Source organism: Bicyclus anynana, chromosome Z (genome assembly GCF_947172395.1).
Source record: "Bicyclus anynana chromosome Z, ilBicAnyn1.1, whole genome shotgun sequence".
Classification (NCBI taxonomy): Eukaryota; Metazoa; Arthropoda; class Insecta; order Lepidoptera; family Nymphalidae; genus Bicyclus; species Bicyclus anynana.
In genome coordinates this window covers 21,308,836-21,319,256 of record NC_069110.1, presented here as the reverse complement: position 1 = coordinate 21,319,256, position 10,421 = coordinate 21,308,836, and the positions used below count along the sequence as shown (strand labels likewise).

Here is a 10,421-nt window from a genome sequence, read left to right as displayed (position 1 = left end):
TTATCTTTATGTCTTTTTTTATGTATGTCCAGCGATATTTCCGTCATTTGTGGGCCGATTTTTATCAATTTTTTTTTTGTTTTATAGGGTATACTTCCAGGGTGGTCCCATTTTTTCATATCAGGATCTGATGATGGCATCCTGGAGAAATCGAGAGGAACTTTCGAAAATTGTACGGCTAGTGCGTTTATTATTTTTTTAATCAGATATTTTAAATAACTGTTTGCTGAAGTGTTTTATTATTTTTAAAAACTTGAACACTTATAGAGGTTTGTAAATTGGTATAAAACTTGCGTCTTCAATGTACAGAATTGAACCAAAATTAAATTATAATTATAGACAGAATAGATATATTTATAAACAGACTAGATAGAATCGACTTTATCAATTTAATTATGCATAAAAAAAGAAATTATAGATAGACTAGATAGAGTAGACTTCATCAACTTCCGGGTGACCGAGCTGCGCTCATTATTTATTTTTCGTATAATTTTGCTTAGAACTGTCTGTAATTTAAAAGGAAAGGAAGTTAATTTAAATTAAAAAAGGAAAGGAAATAGATTTTTATATACTTAAGGCTGTATATTTTATGATTGTTTGTCCCATGGTAAGGCGCAAACGGTTGGTCCCACTCGTATCACTCGCACGGGTCTAAGTTCCCAGCAACGTCTTACGTAGTTACTCTATGTGACTTCCTGTACCGACGGCACTGCCCTTTACGATGTGAAACTGTCAGCGGTAGGTGGTATATATAAATATTTCCTAGAATCAATGACACAAACAACTTTCATTTGACAAACTCTCTGGCGCCTTACTTTATAAACGTTAAAATGTGGTGATATACCTTTCGGGTCGATTTGGAATTTGTCAACGTAACACCTACAAAACATTTCTTTTGACTAAAGTCTTAGTCACAGTTAGTGAATAGGTGTTGCAGCAGACGTCGTCGGCCGTGGCTAGTTGTCAACCTATCGGAGATTCTATGTAAGAAATGTCACCCGGTACCCACTGACAACCATTCGTGGATATCATACAGAAGATAGTTGTTATTTCAGTAGGCAGATGTTCACTTTAATAGGTTGCTAATAAATACCAATTTAGTGAATAGGCCAGCCGGGCATAATATACGAAATTACGTCCCCTGTCGCCAGTGAATACCTCCCGAAGCCACCGCAGTCCAAAGTCCTCAGCAGGCTGCCGCGCTCACCGACGTGGAGTAGGGACGTAGGAGCGTGCGTGCACTGTCAGTGTTCACGACATGAGGCGCATCTGGCTGTCGCAGGCTCTTCGACCAGTGGCAACGCTTTGCTAAGCGATTTAGCATTCCCCTAATATTATCACGCGCATACATTTTTATTACCCGACTGCAAGAAAGGTTATGTTTTTCGCGCGTATCTTGTATGTATGTATGAATGTAATATTCTTTATTACCTTATATCTTCCAAACCGCTGAAAGGATTTACGCAATTATGATATCGTTAGATTTGTCTTGATAACCCAATTGTTCTTAGATAGGTGAAATTAAAGATGATTTTTTTTCGAATATAGCTATAAGGGTATCAAGTTCAAGGACTCATCAAGAGGTTTTCAAAATGGTATATCATGGCCCTAATAAAAACAAAACGTTATATATTAATCGCTATAAAAAATGCGCGAGGCGGATGACTAAGTGCCAGCAGGTTAGGCAGAATTTTTATTTTTTTTTAATTATCAACTTGTTATTAAAAGAAAATGCCAAAAACTTATTTTACGTCGATCTGAGCCAGGAAGCGAACCCCTGTCTGTAGCTGAAGCTGTCCCTGCCTGTAACCGCCGCGCACCGCCGAGTCCTATCACAACATACATGGCGAGGCAGCATCCATGCATGTGTGTGAGTATCTAAACACTTGTAAGATAAACTGGTTGGCGTATTGTGTAAGAGTTGTAAGTTTTTAGCATAGCAATTATCAATTTGTTCGATATAGCTATTATCGCTTTCTAAAGGAACACATTTTATGTAATTACCGACTTCGTGTTTGTGTCGCAGGCGGCGCTCGCCACACGGCCTGGCCATTTGACCTGCTCGAGCATGATCAGGGGAATAAACGTGAGTGAAAGGTAAAAGGTATTGTGCATAGATATGACTGAATACGGATGTATTAATACTATTACGGATAATGTAGGTACTCGTACTAATATTATAAATGTGAGTCTGTCTGTCTGTCTCCGACTAAACCGCTGAAATTATCTGTGTCCGACTAAGCCACTGTCCACTCGTCGCCTCCAGGTTGAGAATTTTTACTGAAAAATTATTAGAAGAAAGAAAACCTCAGTATGACACGGCACCACCCGCACTCAGGACTACAACCCAAGACCTCGTGATCCAAAGCCTCACAGGGCAAGTTGCTAAAGCTTGTGATAGGTAGTGAGTTCATGATCTCAGAACTGTGTCAGTTGGTGTTGGCCGCAATAAATATTAATAAATGCCTCGTCATACGACGTAATGTTTCAAATTATGCAGAGCCATTATCTTCTCCAAATCGCATAACGGTAACGCTTGCCGGTTATTTTTGTAACTCTACAAGGTAAGTATAATTGGTAAATGACTACGAGCAGGTATCACTAGCGAAGGATGCAATTTATATGCGCCGCTTCGCCGCTGGTAGGTACTCCGCAGAAATGGGTTCCATGATTGGGCTTTCATCACTACACATACATAATACACATGGATAAGCTTCATTCTTAGCAGGAGAGCGACTATACTCGTACAATGTGAGCACCGGCCCTCGGCCGGGGGTTTCAGCTGGTCAATTTTACCCAAACACAAAAAACGCGCAGCCGGAATGCGCACTTTATTGTAAAGTGTGGTTTGCGATGTGGCCTCCGACCGTGGCTTCAGCTGGTCAATTTTACGCAAGCATCATTCATATCACGTTCATCCATTCGTTCACTACAACGTTTATTAGTATAACATCTGTACAGTATACACGTTGTCTATAGTTGTACCCGCAGTCGGCGACAGTCCGGAAGAGTGTACTCATGAAGCAACTGCACGCTTTGTTGCCAAATCTCTCGCATCGTTCAGTACTTTTCCGAAGAGCGAGTAATAACAGCGAAAGTTAACTCGACGATGTCAGTATCCAGCGTTAGCTTTTAGCGTTCTCGTTATGTGTCTGTATATGTTTATTGTTTAGTGCCAAATAAGTAGGTATTAGTATGTTTTCGCTTTGTTTTAACGTGACGTGGGTCGAGCATTCGAAGAAAATTTCAAGAAATTCAATAATTTACATATATGGCGGAGGACTCTCCCGGCTGGGAGATCAAACGGCCGGAGGTCAGGGCGACGGGTGGAGAAACTGGCGGACTATCCTAGCCGAATCCAGCTCTTGCATCTTGGCTGCGAGCGAACTGCCACAGAACCCTAGCCGCCCCTGACGGTGAGCGAGGCTGACCGGGATCAAATCGTTGATCAATGATTTCAGTGGATTCCCCATGCCACATGGCAGTAGCATCGGTAGCCAGGTCAAGATACTTGTGTTTGTTTTCCGTCTTAACTCTCTCAAGGAATTGCAAATGTCTACTAAAACCACCAGTCTGTTCTTGTAATAATAATAAGGCTGCTTCTAATCCAGGAGGCCGAGCATCTCTTGGTGAATGATTTTGGTTGCTTGCTTATGTATGTGCAGATACTCAGTGTTGAAAAGAGCCGAACAACCCGAAAGCAAATGTCTGAGTGACTCGCCGGGGTGGCGACAGGCTCGACGGATGTCGTGAGTGCCACCCTTCAGAATGTACTTTCGGTAGTTCCGCGTCTTTACCACCTGATCTTGTATCGCAAATACAAACCCTTTGGTTTCCCCAAAGAGATCACTGAAGCACAGCCGCAAGAACGCTTTCTATTGACGTGAGACTCATGAAGAGAAACACTCTAATATTATTACTAGCAGACGCCCGCAATTTCGTTCGCTAGTAATGACTCTATGTAAATTTTCCACCCCTATTTCACCTTCTGCTACTATTATGTTTTAAAAATGTATAATAAATAGTCCATTAACCATTTTACAAAAATATATAACTCAAAAGTTTAACCATTGATACTAAAAAATCTTTCAATCCCTTTCAAAACCTTTAGGGGTTTTTTTTTATTTCAACTATTTTTTGGTAGTATCTACACATACCAAATTAACAAACGTGACTTGAAAAATGGATGACTTTCCATACAAACTTTCAACCCCTATTTCACCCTTTTCTGACTTTATTTTCGCTACTAAAAGTATCCTTTAACCTGTCTTCATATTACGGTCTCCAGTTAGCGACCAAGTCTCGGATCCGTAAGTCATCACTGGCAAACAAAAATTTTCTTTCGTTTGTTTTTTTTTTTATTCTAGATCTCGTAGTATTACATCAGGTGGGCATCTACTTGGTCTGACAATTCTTAATGAAAAATAAACATGGTATGTCTAAGGTCCAAGCCGTAGCAGAGATGCCAGGCTTTGATGTTCAAATGACAACCGTCACGTAGGTATGTAGTGCACATTACACACGAGTAGTCAAGTGTTATGCATGTCGAGCGTGGACGCAGTACCATATCTGTACCGTGCCGTCATTGTCTCGATCGCTGCTCATGTAACGGACGGCTCATGAACCCCACAATGACCGGACTTACATAATGACTTAACAATGCTATAATAAAAATAAGGCTGCAGCGGCCATTGTGGGACCTTTGTTTTAAACCGGGTCAGAATAGATTGGTTTCGATAAATCCATGTGTATAGTTGGGAAACTAAAGACGTCGGTTAGCGCTGCAGCAGCTGGACACAGAACCATTTCATTTAAACTAACATCATAAATAGCAGGCTATATTGTATGTCATTTAGAAAATTCTATTTAATATTAGTTTGTGTACTTTAGTTATTTAATTTACCTAGTAATTCTTTTAGTTAATTTGATATCTTTATTTTACTAGTGTCTTAAAATTGTATTTTATTTTAGTAATTAAATTTGACATATTATTATCTTTCTAATAGAACAATGATGTATAATTTGCTCTTTTTTGATATACGAGTACTCGTCGGTGCCATATTATATTTTGTCTATACTGACATATATAAACGCGAAAGTTTGTATCGATGTATGTTTGATTGTTTGTTACTCTTTAATGCCGCTACTACTGAAGCGCGAACAGCTGAACCGAGCTCTCTTATTTTTTTTAGAATTCATCATTCATTCATTATCAACCCCTATTCGGCTCACTGCTGAGCTCGAGTCTCCTCTCACAATGAGAGAGGTTAGGCCAATAGTCTAGCACGCTGGCCCAATGCGAATTAGCAGATTTCACACACGCAGAGAATGAAGGGAATGCTCAGGTGTGCAGGTTTCGTCACATTGTTTTACTTCACCGTTTGAGACACGTGACATTTAATTTCTTACAACTATGAAACTGCTAGCAACCAGCGATATTTTATACTAGAGATAGGCTCTAGCGCGACTTTAATAATTGTCTAGCGATGAATAAAGCTTACCAGAAAAAGGCTGAATTTCAAAGGCTCCACTTACCTGCTGACAAAGGGTCGAGAGGGCTTATTAATACTCGTATAGGGTCACAAATGAGAAGTCAATGAAAACATGGCTTAGCACTACTTAACATAAAGTTTGTGGTGTTGTAGGGAGTTATCTCTGAACCGATTTCTGCTATTACTTAGCCAAATGGTAACTATCATGAACGCCTGATATAATTTTATCGCAATCACTGAGATGAACAAATTTGGTCTTCATTATTTTTTAGGTCTGAATACAGTATGAAAGGAATATGTAAAAGACTTATTTTACAGTTGTATCGCAGTTCACAATGCCTTACACTAATTCTGTTTCACACACAAACAGGTTCTGATGGGTCAACCACTTGGTTATTAACTTGGTCAGTAGTGAAGAGATCCGCAGAAGAACCAAAGTCACTAATATAGCTCAGCGAGTCGCGAAGCTGGAAGTGGCAATGGGCAGGCCACATAGTTCGAAGAGCCGATGGACGTTGGGGTCCCAAGGTGCTGAAATGGCGACCCCGCACCGGAAAGCGCAGTGTTGGCCGACCCCCCACTAGGTGAAGACATCAAGCGGGTTGCAGGGAGCAGCTGGATGATCGCGGCTCGAGACCGTTTTGTTTGGAAGTCCGTGCAAAAGGCCTCCAGCAGTGGACGTCCATCGGCTGTTAACGATGATACTGATTATATGTTACCTACATATAATCAGTATCAGTATCAGGTACATCTATAGCCGAAGTCCGGTCCGAAGTTGGGCACGATTAGCACTACAGTTACTGTCGTAGCCTGCATGAGATCGCAATCATGGACTACTCGTCAATGTAAAACAATTCTAGCACAAATGTCGAGTTTGCTCGCAAACCTAAAACCTACACAAGTGGCACATCCCAGCGCCACCATGCGTTGTTTTGTATCAAGGATTGAGCGATAGGCAGGTTGTAACTGTCCCAACGCTTCAAACACACAGAACCTTGGCAAATTAAATACACTTAATCTATAACTTGCCGAGTTCGTTGATAACACTCCCATGATATGCGGGCGACGGGGGGAAAGGACTGCGCGAGTGTGAAGTCGTGGGCGCGGGGCAGTGGGAGGGGCATAGGAGTGTTACAAACGAATTTATAGTGGTGAACAACTCGTGAAAATCAGTTTAGTAGTTTAGAGTTCATTGCGAAAAGACAGACAGAAAAACTTTGTAGTTTGTTTTTTATCGTACCTATAGAGTCAGAGCTTCAACCCACTGTGTAATAAATAGGTATTTATTTAAAATAAACATTTCGTATCGCTATCTTTTAATAAACAATTGATAACATCGTTTTAAAGTTATATTCTCGACATACTGAGATGGCCGTTATGACATTTATAACGTACGAAATTAGAAGTCATTTTGTAGAAGTAACACGGTATCTGAGATTATTAGTTCCGGAACTACCGGGGTATAGTACAGAGACATATTTACGGCACTGTTGCAAAACGCTACGCGCGTAGTACCGCCCACACTTAAACGTAATTTCGTCGTATCATTCACGAAGTCATTAAATTTGTATGGGCGTTTAATCAAAATATCATTTCAGTACATCGATACATTACATTTTTAGATTACAGAGCCGTGATAGCCCAGTGGATATGACCTCTGCCTCTGATTCCGGAGGGTGTGGGTTCGAATCCGGTCGGGGCATGCACCTCCAATTTTTCAGTTGTGTGCATTTTAAGAAATTAAATATCACGTGTCAATCGGTGAAGGAAAACATCGTGAGGAAACCTGCATACCAGAGAATTATCTTAATTCTCTGCGTGTGTGAAGTCTGCCAATCCGCATTGGGCCAGCGTGGTGGACTATTGGCCTAACCCCTCTCATTCTGAGAGGAGACTCGAGCTCAGCAGTGAGCCGAATATGGGTTGACGTACATCGATACAGCTATCTTTGTTATTTTTGCGTTTATGTTTATACTGAATTTACTGAAAAATGTTACATTGAATGTTATGAAGCTAAAAATGTATGATCTTTCATCTAAGTGACTACGGCTTAAACGATATTACGTTACGAAACGATTGTCACACACTCAATGTGTAAAAAAAGTGTCTCCAAATGTATGGAAATAAATATACTTGAAAATAAATTATATACGATATCATAAATAATAATTTAATGTTATTGTTTCTTAGCAATGCTTATAGAAGCAAACAAGTCTTTTAATTTAATAATTTATTTATTTCATAAAAAAAAATAGCTAATTAGTAACAACTTTTAATAACCCCGTTGTTGATATAAGTTGGGAGGAGGGTAGTTTACCAAACATATTACTAACCAGATGTATTTATTACTGTTGCTTATTTAAAAGTTATACAAATTAACAGTCACAATGTCCTACAAATTGCGTGCTACATTGTCTCGTTCCGACGCTCAGTACAAATTTTTATTACCTGGTAAAGCAGTTAGCTACCAGAATCAAGAATTTACGTAAATAAAAAAGTTGAGCGTCTCATCAACATGAAGCTACCCACGGAAAATTAAATTTATGTTTTGTTCCACGGATCAAGTATATTATGTTTTAATATAATACAGTCATACAGTCATACATTCATACCATAATAGTATATGTACAATACCGTCGTTATTAGTTTTTTACAAACTAATTATTACCTACTAAAACTTTTCACATTAAATTGTAAATATACTGGAGGAAATATATAAAATGTCTATTGATAATGACAAATGCTTTCTCATAACACTCTTCTCATATAGTTAGGACTGTACCGTACGTGTTATAGTACATTTTTATCGCAATCAAGAGAATGACATTTAAAATGTATTTACATTTGTTGGTTGTTGTGTCGCTCCATACATAAATGTACTATAATATTATAATAAAATTAAAGGATTATAAATAAAATACTCTCAGTATAATACTCGTAATACATGACACATAAAAATACTTAGAAATGCCGATCTTAAAGATTTTTACTAACGTTTCAAAATCGCAAATATCTGGGGATTTTATGAAAAAAATTATTCCAGTTCTTGTGGACGGAGTTAAAAAGGATGCCGATGTAAGTACTTGGTTAAATTGTAATGTACTCATCATCATCATCATCATTACATCATCATCATCATCATCATCATCATCATCATCATCATTACATCATCATCATCATCATCATCATCATCATCATCATCATCATCAGCATCATCATCATCATCATCATCATGATCATCATCATCATTACATCATCATCATCATCATCATCATCATCATCATCATCATCATCATCATCATCATTAGCAGCCGATGGACGTCCACAGCTGAACACAGGACAGGCCTCTTTCACAAACTTCCAAACACCACGGTCTCGAGCCGCCAGCATCCGGCGGCTCCCTGCACCCGCTGATGTCTTCGGTCCGCCTAGTGGGGGGTCGACCAACACTGCGCTATCCCGAGCGAAGTGAGTAACAGTTTTAAAGCGTATTTATCATTGGACTTTCACCAGGAAACATTACTGAATGTGCCAGAAAAACATTCGGCGCGCTAGACCTCGGACGAACTTCTCCACGGAGGGCGTCCTGGTGTTACGGTGGATGATGTCACATCTGACGTACCTCGGAGCTCCTGTGGCAAGGCAAGGATATGACGACACTTGACTCTTGCGTTGACCCGTACCGACGCTAGATGGCGCGGGGACTGCGCAAGGTTTTTGGTAAAGTTGTAAATTTACCTGAAGCCTTTCTTCAACATCCACTTCTGAGTTTTCATAAAATATGTACCTACTTATTTACAGAAATTCACTTGTATGTTGCAAACGGACTGCCTGGTGACAATCGACGGTGACTCCTCACTGCCGGCGGCGACGGCTTCTCTGGAGTCTATTGGACATCTGGGGCCCGACCAAAACATACGTATTGCGGAACTGTTATCGGCTGTTATCCACAATGAGCTGGGAGTGACACCTGGAAGGTAACACTTATTTTTTCTTATAAGAATAAGCCATGTCTGCAAATCCTAGTATGACCAATAATCCCCCCTCCAATTAGTTGTAGAAGACTGCGCCGGACTGACAACGGAATGCCGGCGGCAAAACCATGATCTCTGCATGCCGATCCCGTCCCCTTCACTCTGGCACTATTGAGGCATCATCTTTATTTTTATAAACTGCTTCCAAGGTCGTGTCTCGGAGATTACGTTAAGCCGTCGGCGCCGACTATTGGTCATTATTAACATCTGATGGTAGTCGTTAAGGAATTTTCCCGCCAACCCGCATCGGGGAAGTGTGGTGGGTCTAAGCTCCCTAATCCCTTCCTATAAACAGGATTGCCACTCGCCTGTCCGTCGTCATCGTATCAGCCTTTCTGACTAATTGGAGGAAAAGAGGAATTATATAAAAAAAATTGGGAAGATTGTGAACAATGTCCTACTTATTATTTTTTTCTTTTGTTACCAGATTTGTTCTCACGTTCTACGATCTCTCGCCTCATAACATTGCCAAGAAAGGCACCACTGTAGCAGTTCTTGAACGTTGAGATTACTCCCGTCCAATATTGCAGATAACTTTGTTTTCGTTGTTGTTATTGTACTTATTAATGTACCTAATAAACACGTAAAATAATAATTACCTACTTACTATCTACAGTTCAGTGTTCACTTTATTATTCAAAGAACATATTTTGGGTTTGCGCGTCGAAAGATTACATTTTCACGTGATTTTCACAGCACAACACTTCTCTCAGAACCATTTTAAACCCGACGAAGGAACTTACCTACCTACTAGCTGGTAGTAAGCAGCTGTTACCTATATGAAAGTGTAGTATATTAGAATTATAAGGGAACTAGCGAACGCCCTCGTCCGCTAGTTCCCTTATAATTCTAATATAACGCGCCCGCTTCCGCGTGGAAATCAGTGTAAACTTCA

General features: G+C 40.0%; 1 protein-coding gene across 3 annotated transcripts; it reads left to right on the top strand.

Moving 5' to 3' along the window:
• Window positions 1–1,798: 1,798 nt before the first annotated feature.
• LOC112056751 (uncharacterized) lies at window positions 1,799–10,121 on the top strand. 3 transcript variants are annotated; one of them, XM_052890710.1, is made up of 4 exons: window positions 1,800–1,870; window positions 2,027–2,086; window positions 9,294–9,469; window positions 9,954–10,121. In XM_052890710.1, exons 1-4 carry the CDS (start codon window positions 1,844–1,846, stop codon window positions 10,030–10,032), a joined length of 342 nt encoding a protein of 113 aa, XP_052746670.1. In that variant the 5' UTR covers window positions 1,800–1,843; the 3' UTR covers window positions 10,033–10,121. The 3 variants fall into 3 exon arrangements, with proteins under 3 accessions (XP_052746671.1, XP_052746670.1, XP_023952994.2); XM_052890711.1 differs by lacking the exons at window positions 9,294–9,469; window positions 9,954–10,121 and adding an exon at window positions 3,216–5,164 and having other exon boundaries at window positions 1,799–1,870; window positions 2,027–2,097; XM_024097226.2 differs by lacking the exons at window positions 1,800–1,870; window positions 2,027–2,086 and adding an exon at window positions 8,224–8,567.
• The last annotated feature ends 300 nt before the right edge of the window (window positions 10,122–10,421 follow it).

Excerpts from the sequence above, each read along its gene's own strand:
- LOC112056751 (XM_024097226.2), top strand. The coding sequence starts at position 8,460 with ATGCCGATCTTAAAGATTTTTACTAACGTTTCAAAATCGCAAATATCT. Across the intron at positions 8,568-9,293 it reads GAGTTAAAAAGGATGCCGAT|AAATTCACTTGTATGTTGCA; the intron begins GTAAGTACTTGG and ends ACTTATTTACAG. Across the intron at positions 9,470-9,953 it reads CTGGGAGTGACACCTGGAAG|ATTTGTTCTCACGTTCTACG; the intron begins GTAACACTTATT and ends TTTTGTTACCAG.